Below are 18,403 nucleotides of genomic sequence, written 5' to 3'. Positions count from 1 at the left end.
TTTTTTTAATTCTTTACTATACTCGGTCATATATATATATATATATATATATATATATATATATATATATATATATATATATATATATATATAAAACACCTTACTATACATGGTCATCTTAAAAAAAAAAAAAAAAAAAAAAGACCACATACAGTATGGTAAGGTTTTTTTTTTTGTTTTTGTTTTTTTTTTAATAAAAAAAAGACACATTACAAAACATGGTTATCTTTTTTAAAATGCTTTACTGTACTCGGTTGTAAAAGAAAAAAAAAGACTAAATATGGTATGTTTTTTAAATAAAAAAAAAAGACACCTTACAATACATGGTTATCTTTTCAAAAATGCCTTATTTTTCCTGTTTGTTTCGTATACTTTGTGTATTTAATCATTCACTTAAAATACATTGGCTTAGAATAAAAACTTAACTGACCTAATTCTATATTAAAAACATACATTTAAATATAAATATACATCTATGTTTGACTATACTTTGCAGTTTTTTAAGTTTTCTGCTGGCGCTTTCGTTCAAGATCGACAGCTTCCGTTAATCGACGTACGCATGAGCGTTTTGCTAAACTTTTATTTTTGAATTTGATCAAACTTACGCTTACTTTTATTTTGAAATCCATCTGAGCTCCCGCCATCGAGCTCGCATGAGAGCGGCGAGGTCTTGACAACTCCATCCACTCTTGGAATGACGTCCGTCAACTGCACTTCCGCACGTGTCCACCAGATATCGCTGCTGCTGCTTCAGCCAACTGAGATCTCTCGCTCCCGCGCGCGTGCACGCCGTCTGCTGGGTTTGAGATCAGTCAAGAAGACGAAGATGATCATCGAGTAAGGACCCGAAGCGTCACCAGTGCGAATTCTTCTCTTCTTCTTGCGAGCTCGAGCGAACCTCGTTGGATGTGGAGCAGGAGGATTGTTGAGCGGGTTTATTTGCTGCACGAGTCAACCTGAACGTCGTCCTCGGAGCCCGGAGGAGACCATGATGACGTCACACGCCTTTCAAAGTATGTCATGCTCTTCTTTCGCTCACACGCTGCACGTGCAAACATCTGTATTCGATTCTGCACGATCGTGCGTCGCACACGGGCGTCGATTCTCTGTACGACGCCATGTACGTACATTTGAAAACGCCATTTAGTCTATAAATCAAATCGGATGACAAACAGCAAGTGAGCATGCTTTGCGGTTCGTTAACTTGAAAGGTTGTATGTCGCGTCCGTCGTAAGGCGAGGACTCCTGTGCCCTTCATACAAACCTTTCAAACATTCATCCCACATCCACTTATCAGTCAAGTTTTATGCCTGAGTATAATTTACAAAACTAATAAATGCTTCAAACCGTTCTCAAAGATTACATGTAGACACATTTAACTTTTCAAGTAACACAACTATTCCGTACTTATTTTAAGTAGTACTGCTTGCACACTTTTAGAGAATCACGAGCTTACTTTGCAGACAAAAATTGGAATCGAATTGGAGCCGCTATTCTATTCCCTCACTTAGGCGAGCAGATGGGAGTGAGGCGGCGTGTCTTGCCGCCTAAATAGGCCAAAAGGACGCAAAGTCGTAAAACATTCTGAGCACAAGAGACGCGCTTTCAAACTAGTGACAAATGACCTCGTAACCTCCCAACAATGCTTTCACTCGGGTCACGCAGATGTCAACGCTCATTCATTACTCTTCAGCGTTCACTAAAAAGACTATGTTGGAACTGTGTTTCATAATGTCAAATAAGTAACATTTCCTTTGTTTCTTTCATTTTCTTCTTTATTATTAATTTGTACAGAAGCATGTTTAGTCAACATTTTTTGACTGAAATGTTTAAACGTATTTAAGAGTACTTTTAAACATACTAGTTGTAAGCTAAATGCTACAAACAGCGCATTCTAAATTTCCCATAATGTCATGGGGTATTATTTACGCATGTGCAAATCGATACCCTGTTGTATTATGGGAAATTATGTTTTGCAGACATGATAAATCAAAAATTACAAATCATTTTACTTATTTTTTTGAATGTATTGGTATAATGTATATATATGTATATATATTGGGGCGGCATGGCTCAGTGGTATGGTGGTTGTCTCCCAACCCAGAGGTTGTGGGTTCGATCCCAGGCCATTGTGACCACGTCGAAGTATCCTTGAGCAAGATACTGAACCCGCAATTGCTCCTGATGCTGCGTCATCAGTAGGTGAATGGGTAGTCAAAAATGTAAAGCGCTTTGAGGGCCTTGAAGGTGGAAAAGTGCTATAAATAAAGTGCCATTTGCCATATAATGTGGGTAAAAAAATTTTTTTTATATATTTTTTTTTATATTTTTTATATATATATATATAATCAACCAACAATCTCTAATATTGAGGCACTTACTTGCTAATAACTGAGTTCCTCCACATATTGACTCACTTCACAAGCGTATTACGTTGCCCTTCATCTGATCAGCGTGGATTTTAAACACCGAAGGGCCAAAATATGCCTTGTGAAAATTAAACTGCACTAAAAAAAATAACCACCAGAGGGTGCTAGAAATGCACAAATGGAAATCAACCCGACTTTTTGTAACAGATGTGCCGTGCTGCTTTTTAATATGACGACGATAATATTGTGGCAGTTTTCATATCGAGATATCACGATATTGCTGTTATCGTTATCAAAAGTGTGAGTGCTGTCATTATCGGCTATTTTTAAAATCAATTAATTTATCAATTATTCAATCGATTAAAAAGATTGATTTTAATTTTGTATTAAAATGTATTAAAAAACAAAAAAAAAAAAAAACATCCCCAGCATTATTTCTCTTTCAGAAATAAAAGAGGAACTTAGATCCATTTTGGAGTCCTTCACATCAGCGTTAACTCACCAATCGGCTTTCTTTTTTTTTTTTTTTGTCTGTCCTGGGAGCAGTTGTCGCCGCTACCTGCGCATCCCGACCGTGTCCACCAGCAACGCGCGTCGCCGCCTCTTCGCTGACCTAAAACCCTCCTCCACATGTGGCGGCCTCCTCCCGGCCCGCCAGTCGAGCGTCGCAGTCCGCCCGCGCCGCATCATCCCGCTGACGATGGGTTGCGTCAAATCCAAGAGGAGCGCCTCCGACGCTGACAGAACGCGGCGAGGCGAGAAGGCCTACTTGGTCCGCTCGGACGCCGACGACGACGCGTCTCCTCGGGCCGACCCGGCGCTGCTGGACTACGCCCAGAAACTGTCGGAGGAGATCATGGCCAGGGCCGTGCAGCAGTGGGCCGAGGTGGACCGGCGCTACGGCGACATCCCGTACATCGAGTGCGACGTGCCGTGATCGGCCAGCAACAAACATTGCGATCGGCGTCCCACAACAAGTCGCTTGCATTTTTTTTTTTTCCCCCTGTCAGGGAATCACTCACATTTGACAGTTTTGATACTGTCCTGACTCGACTGAGAATCGGGTAATCTCCAGGGGCCCGAAATTGAATGTTACCGGGGCCCTGACCCGGATACAACAGGTGCCCAAAGGAGGCGTGTCCGGTGCAGATTCGGCATTTTCAAGCGACAGCCAGATTAAGCGGAAAGTATCATGTCAAAAGTAAACCAGTTATCAGACTTGGCTTTTGAAAAGCGGCACATACTTGAGCATTACGTACATGCGTGGCAAGGTATATTTTAGTTAACTAAAACTAACGAAAAAACTAAAACTAAAATTCACCAAAACAATTTCATTAACAAAATAAAAAAAAAAATAAAAAAAGATGAATGCAAAAACCAACTAAAACTACATTTTATGTTTACAAAATTAACTATAATTATAGCACAAATGTCCTTCATTTTCATCTTTGGTAATTAATTTATTGCATGAGCCTTTGGGGATTATTTTAAATGTGATTTTTAGTAGATATATTTTGATATTAACCGGAAGAAGGACGTTTGAAAGTGTGTCTCACAGAAGTGATGCATCTCACATCAGCCAATAGAAAACCACCTTCAGATGACGTTGCGCGCCTTTAAAAAAAAACTACAACTAATACTGAAACTAAGTATTTATTAAATAACTAAAACTAATAAGTAAAAAAAAATAATACACCCTGAAAGCTAATTACAATAAAAGAAATAAATAAATAAAACTCAAAACGGAATAAAAACTAACTAAAATGAAACATCCTGGTGTGTGAGGTATTTGCCCATATAATTTGTTGCCTTGGTAATGACGTGTTGTCTTCGGCTGTGAAATGCAAGTCGTGCTTTTATTATTTATAATCTCCATGGGTGACCAAAATCACAAAACACGTTCCAAATGAAACATGACGTCTCCTGAAGCATTCTGTTGTATCGCGGGTCAAATTGACCCGTTATATTTTAATTAAAAATGTATATTAAAAAAATAAAATAAAAAAAGTAAAAAATCAAACTTCTACTTGTCCTTATTTTGTCTTTTCCTCACTTGTGCTCCTTTTTGGGGAAATATATATATATTTTATTTTTTCCTCGATTTATCTGATAGCAGGTCACATAACCCATGAACATCATCAGTTTACATAACATACATCAAATCAGGGCTAAGAACTGTGCACAAGTTGTAATGATTTTGCTTTATATATATATATATATATATATATATATGACATAAACAAAATCTTTCAAATAATTTTTTTTAATGAGTCAATTTGGCCCAAATAATGGGAATATTAAAGATGAATATGGATTTTATTGTTATTGTTATTGTTATTATTATTATCATCATTATTATTATTTTTTTTTTTGTGGAACAGCATTGGTTGCATTGCCTGTTGGTAAACATCGGGATGAGGACAACGGCGGGTTTGGAACTTGCAACCTTACCGATGGTTCGCCCCAGCATGCAACGAGCATGCGGGCAAAAACATGGAAGCAGTGTGCTAATCTGTGGCGGGCGACGGCTTAATCCCAAACATATTGCTAACACACTCAAGATTAACGTCCACTCTGCAACTCTTCTTAAGCGGATGTTGCTTGTTTTGCTGCAAGGTGGGAAAAAAAAACTTGCTGGAAAGTTCAAAGTTTACAAACAGAAGATTATGAATTCATTTTGATTGGAATTGCTGTTTAGTTAGGTTGCAAGTCAAAGTGACCCAAGGCTAAAAATGAGTTTACAGCATTAAAAAAAAAGAGGTTAACAAAATGCATTATGGCTTAATTGTATTATTATTTATTCCAAACCTGCCATGGTTTAAAAAAAAAAGAAAAAAAAAAAAAAAAAGTGTTTTAAGAAATATTGAATGAAATAATAAATAGCGCTATATGGCACTGTGGGTAGCAATATTAATGTTGCTATTTGCTGAATGACGAGATTGCAGAAGTCATTTGGATTTGTGAGTGTTAAAATTGATTTGGTTTGTTTGCTGTCCTTGTCTGACTTTATGACACCACGAGTCATAAAAAGAAGCAGAGTCGCCATGGTGCTCACACGCACACGCACGCACACACAAGCCAACCATAAAAATGTGCCGAGACACATCGACTTTACAGCACTGGATGTTCCACAAGTGAATATCACGCAAGGAAATTAATATGTTTTTTTTGTTTTTTTCTGGAGGAAAACACTTTATAAATAAGCCCATATAAAACGACACGCGAGAATAAATGCACTTTTTTCTTTTTTTTTTTTAAAAGAACAAACTGAGGAATTATCAGCGGAACAACATTCCTGTTACTTTTGCGTATGATTTTATTTTATTTTTTTAATCTGGAAAAAACACTAAAAAATAAGAACATCTACTGGTCTTATTTTATATGTACATATATATATATATATATATATATATATATATATATATAACACTGGAAAAAATATAAAAAAAAACAAAAACAGTTCAAACATTTAAAAGGGTGGGAATAAATTAATATATATTTTTTTTAATTGATATGGAATACTAAATTATATTTAGGTTGTATTAAATGTAATGTAAAACTCATTGATACTATTTCTGGGAATTCCTTATTAACTCATTCACTCGCTGCCATTTTCACAGAAACAAATCTCCTTCATTCTCTTTTACTGGATTTGGACCCATTTTGCAAGACTCACAGAATATTGTGTTCTATTGCTATTAAAAACATGGATCCTACCAAAAGAAAGATTGGAGTCTCTTCTTTCATCAGGGAAAAAAAAAGAAGTATATTTGTATCAGTTTCCGTTTTGCAGCAATTAGCATTAGAATATAGCTAAGTTTCATCATTATTCACAAATCTATTTAGAATTTGGAGTAATTAAGCTCCTTTTCAACATGGTCCTGGTTGTTCTCTTATACTCTGCTGCCACCTGCTGGCCGTTTGTGTAATAACTACCATTTCTATAACCGTTCTTTCGTTCAGTTGAGAGGCTGCATCAAAGCCTTCTGTATGTTATAGCATAAGAAAAAAAAACATCTCTGGGACACTTGAAATATTTTAAATAGAACGTATTTATACGTTTTTGGGAGCAAATGAGTTAATGACTTGCATCCATTTTATTTGACCTAACTGACAAACAAAGCTCTAACTTTCAATTTGTTTGTTCCCCTTTTGGGAGTAAAAAAAAATAAAAATAAAAAAAACAATTACAGAAATGTGACCTCATTGATTTGATTTGATTTTTTTATTACGGTCAAACATGCAGTGGTTCCTGTTTTGACATTTTTGTACATAATGAGGAGGTTAAAGAGCAAAGAGCATCCATAAAGCTGTAGAGTTGATCTTTGGGTGTGGACACAAATGCTGCGCAGCTGTTTTATTGCTGTGCTCTTTCAACGACGCTTTTGCCTCATACAAATCAAGTGTAAACGGCAAGATGAGGACATTACATAATAGCTTGAGCTGATTATTTGACAAGGGAGGATCGTTAAAAGCTCAATAAAACGAAGCCAGCGCGGATGCGTTTAAGTCATAAAACTTCGCCGTTCGCAGCACTTTAACATCCAACGATTCCAAATCAATCGTTATTACTTTAGTGACATCAATAATAAGCCAGTTTAGAGCCAATGTTGATTTGAAAGATTTCCTCTTTGCTTTGGTTGAGCAAGAATGTGCTCGGGTCCATTTGACCCCAAGCGTGTTTTCGAGTTCCACAGTGTCATTTCGATCTCATTATTAACTCCATTACTAACCACTGATGATGCATCAGGCTACTTAGGATTGCATAAATCGATAATGTAGGTTATTTTATTGATTATGCATATTTTTCATGCACATCAAATGAGCCAATAATGGCTGCATGAAATCCAAATAGCACATGAACAACTTGTTCATTTCTGGAGAAAATTAACATTTTATAGCACTACAAAAAAAAAAAAGAAAAAAAAAGGAAACGTTCCCTGAGCAACATGAAATGTGGTCGTCATGTTTATCAGGAATAAGACCCAAAAATGTGCCATTCAGCTTGCGAATTATGTGAAAAACGTAATATTTGGAATCGAAAATGTCGATTCAAATCTCTGAAAAATGAACGGGTCAATTTGACCCGCAACACCTTCCACGGGGCACATAAGGAGTCAAAATCAATAAATCAAACTGCAGTGCCAAGGTTATTTTAATCGACTAAAACGAATGAAAAAACTCAAACTAAAATTCAAAACACAATTTCGTTAATAAAATAAAATCGAAAATCCTTTTTAAAAAAACAAAAACGAACTTAAACTATGCTTTATGTTTACCAAACTAACTAAAATTACAGAAAAAATGTCATTGGTAATTAATTTAATGCATGAGCCTTTGGGGATGTTTTAAGTCGATTTATTTTTGATATTAAGCGGAATAAGGACGTTTGAAAGTGTGTCACACAGAAGTGACCAATAGAGCACGTTCAGATGACATCATTCCCATGCTGTTTTTTAAATATCACGCATAAGTAATACACATTTTTTTATGCATTTTTCTAAAACTAAATACTGAAACTAACTAAAACAAATCATTTATTAAATAACAAACTAATAAGAACTAACAGAACCACCCTGAAAACTAATTAAAACTACCTCAATTTAAAAACAAAACAAAACAAAACTCAAAACGAGTTCAAAATTAACTAAAATGAAAAATTCCCAAACTCCAATAAATCAAACTTTATTCTCACAAGCCAATTAATTCCGTTGGCAGTTTGTTCACACTGTGAGGGAACAAAAGCATCACTCAATGAAGCGGCAGTGTCGTTTGTTTAGTGGATGAGAACGCAAATGCCGCCACGCCACTACATCACCGCAGACACATTGCCCTTATAAGGTCGTGCAAGCGTGCGCCTGACGCACGACGAGCGCTTCAACGGAAAATGCAATAAGGCACTCGAGTGGCACTTTTTACACAGGAAAGTTCTGCTTCAATTCACACATTTGCAATATATGATACTGACAAAAATGTACTTTACTTTTTTGCACGTGAAATTTACAGATTTTCATTAAACAGGAAAAAAAACGGGGAAACAAAAACAAAAAAAGAAGTTGTTTGCCTTTTCGGCGGAAGTATCAGCTAGCTGGCTGCAGTGTGTCGGTTAGCGCTCTACAGGGCGCCGCGCAGTGATACGAACGAACAGAAAAGTAGTGGCTGGCGGTAATGGCGTCTGACTTTATTCAGGAAAGAGTATTGTGATGGAAATGTATCACGCTTTTGAAAACAAATAGTTTTTAGAAGAAAAACGCTTTATTTCCGAGACCCCAGCCAGCTTGCTGGACTATTTTCCTCTCGTCCAACGCCGGACCAGAACTGGTGTCACCGAACGCTGTCAGGGGTAAATCAGTGCTGATCGCACACACTGGAGGTGAGGATGAAATTGAGATTCATGTTAAAAAAGCCGAACGATCCCTTTAACATGTACCTAAAGAAATTACATTTTTATTATCTAATGAAATAATGACATTTTTTCATGCGGCAAAATAATCAAACTCAATGTAATTAATTGTCATTACTATTGGATGGCAGTGCACATTTTCATTAAGTACACTGTGTTCCAACTGCATTTTGCATTTACATTATTAGAGTTGGAAAACCCATGGAACTTTGTCGATATATTGTGCAGCCCTACCAATCACTGGTTAATAAACAGTAATCGGGGGAGGAAATGCTTTTGTAATACACTTAAATGCAAATTAAAATGAATCCGATTAGTTGATGAATCAATTGGATAGTGACAGAACTAACCTGCTCCAAAGTTCATAGGTCACGCTGATGCACGTGTTGAAAAATTGACGGTGTGACATCACAAAGTCAGATCCTTGTCACCCAGCGAGGAGAAGCATTCTTCCACGCTGCCATCGGTGACCTCCTCCAGGGTGGCCGGCTTCCATTTTGGATTCTGGTCCTTGTCCACCAGAACTGGCCAACGCACACAAAATGGCAATTGAGAGACGTTCACACGCAAGTGACGCGTGGACGGACACGGCGACCAACTCACCCGCTCGGACACCCTCGTGGAAGTCGATACCTCGCTGCAAAAACAACGTCACGTCAACGTTAATCAAAGTGGCATGTCCGTCACGTGTTGGTGTTTTTTTTGTTACCATGCAGGCTTGACTCAAGCGATACTCCATCACCAGCACGTCCTGCAGGCTGAGCGTGGCGCCCAGCTGCAGCTGCCTGAAGGTGAGTTTCAGGGATGTGGGAGACATCTTGGATAACGTCTAAAGGAGGACCGGCGAGGCAAAGACATGCAGCTGACGTGAGCTCATTTACTAGCGCCACCCCGTGGAAAGTTGCAGGGAAAAAAATCGGCACCAGTTTTACCAACGGACGCCAAATTTGTGGCAAATCTTCAAGATTACGAGCGGACATTTTATCGACTATTAGTGACTTTCCCGTGCTTGAGGTTTAATCCCGCCCACTAGTGGGTGTGAATTGCCTCGTATCTGGTCACGATTCCATATGATACCGATTAACCCGGATACAAATCTCTAAGTCGATTATTGCGAATTTTTTTAAAACTTAAATACTAACCTTTAATTCATTCACTCCCAGTCATTTTCACTGAAGCAATCCGCTTCACTCCCGGCTGTTTGACTGGATTTGAACTAATTTTGCAAGGCCCACAGAATATTGTGTCCTATTGCTATAAAAACATGGAACCTACCAAAAGAAAAAATTGTTTCTTCTTTCATCAGTAAAAATATATATTGTATATTTCTATCTATCTATCTGTTTCCATTTTGCAGTAATTGGAATTAGAATATAGCTCATTTTCATCATTATTCACAATCATGTTGAAAACAGTGGGGAAAAGAGCTTGTTGCAACATGGGCCTGGTTGATCTCTTATACTCTGTCACCACCTACTGGCCATTTCTGTAATAACTAGCATTGCTTCAACCGTTCTCTTCAGTTCAGAGGCTGCATCAAAGCCTTCTGTATGTGGTAGCATTAAAAAAAAAAAAAAAATAAATAAATAAATAAATAATAAATAAAAAATAAAAACATTTACGGCTTTGAGACACTGGTAATATTTAAAATAGAACGTATTTATACGTTTTGGGGAGCAAATGAGTTAATTTAACATTTTACCATGCTTAAAGTGTAAACCCTAACCCTAAGTAAGACTTTTTATGGAATATTTCCATAAAAAAAAACTTATGTTTAAATATGGATTCGGTCGCTATTGAATCGATTCAAGAATTGTGTGCTGTAATATCAAGGCATATTTGCTGAATCAATTTTTCTTAACACCCACCACTAAAATTCACGTGGTAGTTTATTCCAAATCATTTCAATCAATATATTTTAGTGTATATTTACCTGTCACATATAAAGTTCAATAAGAGCGATTCACAAGTTCTATATTTGTTGAACTTCTCCCGGGTGCCTTTCCTCACAGGGTTCTTCTGTGCCCCGCCGTGTTGTGGTTTGCGTGTGTGTCTGTGGGTACGATCATGGGGATATGGGGGGAGGGGTATTATGAAGGTGCTATATAAGTAAAGTTTGATTGATTGATTGATTAATTTAAAAAAATACATGCTTTTGTTTTTGTATAAGAAAAATAAAACACTATTTATATAAAATTGTTTCAAATTATTAATTCCAATTCACTTGTTTTCCAAAAACTGTTTTAAATATACAAATATGAAAAAAAAGAATTATTTTAATTTTATTTCAATCAGAAAAAAACAAGCTACATTTAAATATTTTTTTAATTGGATTTCTTTTTCCTCACAGTAAAATGGGTCAATTTGACCCGCTTCACAACAGCAGGCTTTAGCAAAGTGCTTTTGCATTATTAATCCGCAGTGTGATGAGGACGATGTAGGCGGGGGGGAGGGGGCCTCTAATCTTGTTTTTTTTTTTTTTTTTTTTTTTTTCATAATCCCTCCTCGGTCTGACCTCATTGGACGCTGCAAATGGATCTTAGGTGGAAAAACAGAATTAGGAAAATGAGTTATAGCGAAGCTACTTTGCTGTGAAAGGCAGCTCCCTGGACGGCCCATGTTGGGGGGGGGGGGGGGGGGGGGTTGCGAGAGACGCAGCCGAGGAGGCACAAAAGCACCACTAACCCCATTAAGTGCTTAACGGCGCTAACTACTAATTATCAAATACACTCAAACGGCTTCCAGCGTGGCTAACAGATGTTTCGCGCATGGCGAGGAAGCATACCATCCCTGGACAACGACTAATGTGCATCAAAACATCACCGTTTATTCTTTTTCTTCTGGCAAAGGATTTGCCTTATTTGGGCGACTCATTTTTTAAATTTTGTGTGTATTCTGGTAAAAATGTAGAACCACTCCCTCAACCACCACCACCCACAGTTGCGCCACAAATGTCTGCCTACACCTCCATCAAATCCACCAAAGTCACATTACACCACGTGCATCACCCCTTAGACCTGGTTTTAGCGAGTCTATAAATCTAGTAGACTTTTTGCCACCAAATTGACCGATACGCCGATTGTGATGTAGCGTGTTCAAAATTCTCAGACGCGCCGGTTTTTATGCCGTGCACGAAAAATAGGGGGTGAAATCTCGAGTATGTTAGGCACCAATGTATTGAAAATTTGCATACATATTTCATTATTACATATATATTGATTCCACTCATTTAGCACAAGTATTTTTCATAATATCCATTTAAAGTCAAAGTCAACCTTCAACATTTCTTGACAATAATATGTGACTTCACCAGTCTAAACATGACATTTTTATGAATTACATTTGTGGAAAATTAGTTATGAATCAAAATGCAGTCATTTTTAATCCATCTCGGATATATTTCAAATGACTCTTTTTGTAGTGAATGCGTGACATACCTCCATTTGTTTCTTGGCAAATTGGGAGCCGTCAGCCTTCAGATTGTGCATGACGCCTTCCATACTGCTTGAGTTGAACAACCTGCGGGGATGAACGCATTGATTTGGCCTGCTCATTTGACATATCTCGTTATCATCAACAAGAGCGAATGAAGGCCGGATTCGTCTCCCTCTCACCTGTCGATATCAGACATGTGCTTGTCCAGGACGAAAGGCTGGTCACAATCCAGGCCGCTCTGAGTCAAGCGACAAACGGAGAATAAACACCAAAAGTTGGCAGCTCCTGACTTGGCTTCCGTTTCGGATCCTCACCTCCTTGTGGAAGGAATCCAACACTTTGGAGATATTCTCAGCAGACGGAGAACTCAAGCTCAGCAGTTCATTCTCCAGGTCTGACATCTGGGGGGGGGGGGGGGGGGGGGGGGGGGGGGGGGGGGGGGAAATACAGCTACTGAAACACTTTTAAGTTGGGAGCAAATTGATAAATGGTGACCCGAATACAAAACATCATTCATGTGTTGACCGCATGCACTCATCTGCACACTCAACTGACAAGTGTAATTCAGTTGCTCGGTGATGAAGTGCTGCCTCTGCCAGTGAAAATACAATCAGAGCTGTGACTTTTCTCAACAAAAAAGCAACTGGTTAAGTGCCGCCTCTAGTTGTTATGGTAACAAAAGCCTTTCTCACCATGTAACAATCAAGGTTATTTAACTAAAGTAACGAAATACAGTGTTCCGTCTTTTTCCGCTGGGGTTTCGGTTCCAAAAAATACCCGCAATAAATGAAAGCCGCAAAAGTAGTTAGCTTTAGGTTTTACATTTATCATAAATGTTTTATGGTTCTAAAACCCCTCACCACACAGTTTATGCACTTTTCTCATCGAAGATTTACATTTTCTCACATTTCTTTCTTTTTTAAAAGTTCAATAACTGTTCGAACCTTCATTAAATTATGTAAAATAGGTACATTACTGTAAAAAAAAAAAAAAAATGCACGCAAAATTGCACTAAAAAAAATCTGTGAAACAGCGAAAAGTGAACCGCGTTATAGCAAGGGAACACTGTAGACAAACCCCCCCCCCCCCCCCCCCCCCCCAAAAAAAAAAATCATAAATGAAATAAAATAATCGAAAATGCTTTTTAGAAAACAAAAACTAACTGAAACTACATTTTACACTTACAAAATTAACTAAAACTAACTAGAATTTATAGTGAAAATATTTTTTAGTTTTCGTCTATGGTAATTAATTCAATACATGAGTGTTTGAGGTTGATTTCCAATGTGATTTAATGATTATTTATTCCAACATTAACCGGAATAAGGACGTTTTGAAAGTGTATCACACAGAAGTTATGTCATCTGGCTAATCATAAGGTATGAGATGATGTCACTCCTATATGACAATTTTGCGTTTGACTTTTGGCCCGCCTTGCCTGCTTTTTCCTTTCATTCAGCTAAATCGCAACGCTAGATAAGAAGCGCATTACTTTTTCATTTTGCCATGGTATTGATTAAATCTTGCACACAAGACAAAATTTTTTTAAAAACAAAGCAAAAACTAATACCAAAACTAAACTAAAACTAAGCATGTTTTGAAATAACTCAAACTAATAAAAACTACTATAATGAAAATTCCAAAACTATAATAAACTTGGTCAAGGAATAAAATGTGTGCTGTCATTCTTTCTCCTTTTGATGCTAAATATGCAGACTATTTTAAATGGAGAGAAAAGTATACATCTTAGTAATCTTCCAGATAACATCTTAGAATAAGGGCACCTTGTTGGAGTGGACAAAGTGCGTTGCAATTCCAGCCGCGTGCACATCGCGGCCTCTGAGGCGGAAGCCCGTCAGCGCCAGAAACAGGCCCAACTTCCCCCGAAGCCTTGGCAGGAAATAACCGCCTCCCACATCCGGGAAAAGGCCTGTCACCAAAACGCAAGAGGCCACGGGGTCACAAAGCAAACAGCGATTCATTTGCCAGACGAGGAGACCGCCTCGTCAAAACGGGCTCATTTCGATGAAGATGTCAAACACGTTATTAACCCATTTGCTCCTGAAAAAAAATGTATAAAGATGTTCTAGTTTGAATGTATTGTGCCCCAAAGACGTATTTATACTTTTTTTTAATGTTAGAGCATACAAGACTTTGATGCAGGGTCTCAGGTACAGAGAATGGGTAAACAAACACACAAAAAAAAAAAAGAAAAAAAAGGGTAGTAATTACAACGGCCAGCAGATGGCACCAGAGTATAAGAGATTAATCAAGGCCATGTTGGCTTTATGTGACAAAATATCTGATTCTGTATTGTCAGCAGTCATCAGTGATTGTTACAGATGCATTTTTATTTTTATTTGCAGCATTTTGGCCACGTCATCAACTGATGTCTTTTTTTTTTTTTTGTCTGTAGGTGATCTCACTCACGCACGAGTGTTCACGCCCACGTTGCGGCTTACCAAGGGCGGTCTCGGGCATGGCGAACATGGTTCTCTCTGTGGCCACTCGGAAACGTCCGTGAACTGACAGACCAACTCCCTGAAAACAAAAACAAAAAAATTAATGACCGAGATTGAAGTCGTGTTGTCGCTTCTTTTGTGACTTATTCAAGTTACTAGTTGAAAATATAAGCGACAAATGTGCTGTCACTATCTCAATTGATGGATTTTTGATAGTATTTGCCTTCATTATGGTTTAGAGGGGAGCTGAAGCCTATTCCAAATGAATCTGGTGATGCCCAAGACTGGTCGCATATATACACAAACAACCATTTACGCACACACATTTTCACTTGACAGACAGTTTAGAGTCTTGAGTGATCCTAACATGCATGTTTTCAAATGGGAGAGGAACGTCAGGAAAACACTACTAAAACAGATTACTTTTATTTAGTTCTTTTTTTTTTTTTTTTTTTTAATCCTGAACAAAGCCACATGTTCAATTATAAAAGTGGGAGGGTACACTTGTGCAAGCTCGCTATCTCAATTGTTTATTTTTACTACCCCTTTAGAATTGTTTTTATTTTCTTCATTTGGAGTTGTACAGTCGAGTCCACATTAAAGATTTAGCCTGGTCGCATTTTTTTATATCAGAAAAATCTGACCTTTAAACAGGGTGTGTAAACTTTTTATAGCAACTACGCTTATCTACACATGAGCTCCTTTTTAAAAAAAAATAAAATAAAAATCCTAAAACAGTTTTTCACATTGTCATGATGGGGTGTTGTGTAAGGGAAAAATATTTAAGCAATTTTGTAACAAAGATATAAAATGGTGAAAGTGTTGTGAATACTTTTTTGGATACAGTGATTTATTTTTATTTTTCGGTCAATTTGACCCATAACACAACAGAGCTAAACAAGCAGTTCACTCCCGTATCAACATTTGCAGATCGACACAAGCGGAATGATTCAGGGCAGCAGACAAACATGTTGAAGCCCAGCAAAGCAAAGCTCTCGAATGATTCAGGTTGGTTATTTTTGGTGAAGGGGGTGGACGGGGTCATAATTTCAATTCAAGCTAAATCTGACTTGTGCAGGGTGGTAACAAATGCTGCGTCATCCAATCAGGCCCACGGTACACTCAAAAGGTTAACGCGCAGTCCTCTGCTGACACCCTCTGACAGAATTCCATATTGCACCTCATTATCGCAAAATGCATATTGTCTGGTTATGTCATCCACTGACCTCAACCCCATTAAGAGGCAATGGAAGAGAAAAAATAAATAAATAAAAAGTTATTCATAGCTCCTATCAGCAACTGTTCTCCAATCAGAGAGAAGCAGAAACTACCAAGTCACAACATAAAATCAACAGATTTTTTTTTTTTTTTTTTTGTATATTATTGAAATTGATAATGGGTTTGTTCGACAGGTGATGGCATGAAATTCTACATACTGTCCTTAAAAAGGAGAGTACAGTATGGACCTGGGGGAAAAAAAAAAAAAGATGCATTTCCACTCACCCCTCCCATAGTTATTCCGTCAATGAAGGCAACAAATGGTTTCCTGCATGTTCCTGAAAAGATCACACAAGTGAGAAGGTGAATAGTTCAAAACAAAATATTGTTCTCAGAGCTCACCTATGGCGTTATTCAGAATGTATTCCTCGCGGAAAAAAACCTGCGAAAGGGGATCCCCAACTTTCGCCGCTGCAGTAATTGCTGAAAGGAAAATATGTATGTGACAACAGTCAGTATTATTCCATCGGAAAACTCATCGAGCACGCGTATGCGTCCATCAGTCCAACATTGGCGTCGGCTTTCTACGCAATAGTTTGTTTTTAGGTGAGTACAACTTGTCATATGTACCTCGGACGTCTCCACCGGCGCAAAAGGCTTTTCCGCCAGCCCCTTTAATGATCACAAGGTCGGTGTCGCTGTCGCCCTCCCATTTCTAACAAGGCAACAGTTTAATGCCGCACCATGAAATTGGAGGTCGACAAATTATGAATTTATGAAGAGCGCTTGAGCTCGTACCTTGAGCTGAGGGTAGATAGATCGGATCATGGTCAAGTTGAGGGCGTTTAGCACTTTGGGCCTGTTCATGGTGATCACACCCGCACGTCCCACTTTCTCCAGGAGAACCTCCGGTTCCACTGAACTGGACATCTACAGTCAAAAAGGAAACAACTTCAGTTCACGCGTAAAATATTGAATACAGTCATTGTCAATTATCCAATGGAAACTACACAGGAAGTCTTCTGTTTACTTCCTGCAGCAACGACCAAAGTGAAATTTGCACAAGTCACGCGTCGAAGTCTACCGCTCACCTATGAAGCAGTGATGTCACAACTACAGCAAATATCTGCATATAAATCTTTCCTAGGCCATGAATATAAAACAATCAAATGGGAAATCCGCAGCAGTTACTGAGCGTGCATTCCTGTGTTGTGACGTTTATGCAAATTATCTCATTAAACGTCGTTCGTAATTTTAAAACATCGTATCCTATGTCGTAAAAAGAGGACTCCTTGTAGGCTACTGTATGTTGTAACCACCCTCCTGAAAACCTCTCACCATGTGTCTTTGGATTCGATGAAGTCTCCAGATGGCTCTGAGTCTGAAAGAAGCAAAAACATTTTGACGCGTTGAAGTTGTTTATCAACGGCATGCCGATCGATCAGCGTGTGACAGTGATTATTTTGTTCCTCAGAGTTATCAGAAACTAACACTGCAGTGTGACTGTGCCTTATAACATGCTTCCAGCATTTCATAATGGAAGCAAAAGAAACACCTGGTGGCAAGAACAAAAGACAAATACCTGTGTTTAGACGTCACTATTGTGAGTGACATGATTTTGATTCTATTAGCCTGTTAGCTGTTAGCGTGTGTTTTTCTTCGGACGCGGCACCTACTCCAAGTTCACTTCCTGAAAGAGGGTCCGAGCTATCCCTTATTGGTCAGCATTAGTTGACGTCAGAAGCACCCGGATGTATACTGGAGACTTTCTTCTATCCGCTCGGCCGTGTATGTATGAGGCTACACTGCCACCAAGTGGACATACGGTGCTATGGCAACCAGTACACACAAATGGACGCAGAGTACTAGAGCAATAAGTAATATGAATGTTTTGGCGTCACTTTGACTTCCAAGTCCGCAACATAGCTGTTAGAGCTTTCATTGTGTTTCATTACACAGCCAGCTACTCCTAATTGGGCAACATAATTGACATCACAGGAAGCGTTTGTAACAAGCCTGAAAATTTTAGTCCCTACAGGTTATGTATACTATTAAAAGAGAGAAAGAAAAGACAATTTCAGTCTCAAGTCTGACACACCGAAGTCCTCACTTTAAAAAAAAAAAAAAAAAAAGCTACAGAAAGATGGAACAGACCTGAAGTCTCAAATTTTACATAAGCTCATTTGGCAAGCTGGTTGATTTCATTTTCTTTGTGCTTAATGAAACTAAAGCTGAATGCAACTTCACATTGTCTCTCCTTTCTTGTTTTTTCCACCCTCTACACAGGTTTCTTGTTTTCATGTTGGCTACACCTAGTAGTACAGGCTGTAAATGTAGTTTTAAAAAACATGTTTTTAGTCTGTACAGACAAGAAGCAGGTCGTCAAAGCAATGGCAAAGGTGGGGTCCATCCCAAGGCAAAGGAGTGATACTGCTATCTTGTATTTATACAGCCTATCAAAACAGGATAAGATATGAGATTCCACGATGACAAAATGCAATTGGGAGAAGGTGCGG

The 18,403-nt window shown here is 38.2% G+C and overlaps 2 protein-coding genes across 2 annotated transcripts; one reads left to right on the top strand and one right to left on the bottom strand.

Moving 5' to 3' along the window:
- Positions 1-678: 678 nt before the first annotated feature.
- Positions 679-4,370, top strand: akap19 (A-kinase anchoring protein 19). Its single transcript, XM_077536805.1, has 2 exons — positions 679-1,013; positions 2,916-4,370. The coding sequence occupies exon 2, from the start codon at positions 3,070-3,072 to the stop codon at positions 3,304-3,306; it is 237 nt and encodes a 78-aa protein (XP_077392931.1). The 5' UTR covers positions 679-1,013; positions 2,916-3,069; the 3' UTR covers positions 3,307-4,370.
- A 2,209-nt stretch (positions 4,371-6,579) lies between these two features.
- hibch (3-hydroxyisobutyryl-CoA hydrolase) lies at positions 6,580-17,622 on the bottom strand. The gene is made up of 15 exons (XM_077537557.1): positions 17,470-17,622; positions 17,226-17,268; positions 16,686-16,817; positions 16,518-16,602; positions 16,290-16,370; positions 16,173-16,225; positions 14,670-14,748; positions 13,992-14,137; positions 12,522-12,608; positions 12,387-12,445; positions 12,210-12,291; positions 9,482-9,601; positions 9,376-9,409; positions 9,123-9,296; positions 6,580-8,736 (listed from the first exon to the last, which is right to left on the bottom strand). The coding sequence occupies exons 1-14, from the start codon at positions 17,499-17,501 to the stop codon at positions 9,181-9,183; spliced, it is 1,149 nt and encodes a 382-aa protein (XP_077393683.1). The 5' UTR covers positions 17,502-17,622; the 3' UTR covers positions 6,580-8,736; positions 9,123-9,180.
- Between the last annotated feature and the right edge of the window lie 781 nt (positions 17,623-18,403).

Source organism: Festucalex cinctus, chromosome 11 (assembly GCF_051991245.1).
Source record: "Festucalex cinctus isolate MCC-2025b chromosome 11, RoL_Fcin_1.0, whole genome shotgun sequence".
In the NCBI taxonomy this organism is placed as follows: Eukaryota; Metazoa; Chordata; class Actinopteri; order Syngnathiformes; family Syngnathidae; genus Festucalex; species Festucalex cinctus.
This window is presented reverse-complemented; position numbering and strand designations above follow the sequence as displayed.

Excerpts from the sequence above, each read along its gene's own strand:
- hibch (XM_077537557.1), bottom strand. The coding sequence starts at position 17,501 with ATGTCACTCACAATAGTGACGTCTAAACACAG. Across the intron at positions 16,603-16,685 it reads CTATCTACCCTCAGCTCAAG|AAATGGGAGGGCGACAGCGA; the intron begins GTACGAGCTCAA and ends TTGCCTTGTTAG. Across the intron at positions 14,749-16,172 it reads ACGGAATAACTATGGGAGGG|GGAGTTGGTCTGTCAGTTCA; the intron begins GTGAGTGGAAAT and ends TTTTGTTTTCAG.
- akap19 (XM_077536805.1), top strand. The coding sequence starts at position 3,070 with ATGGGTTGCGTCAAATCCAAGAGGAGCGCCTCCGACGCTGACAGAACG.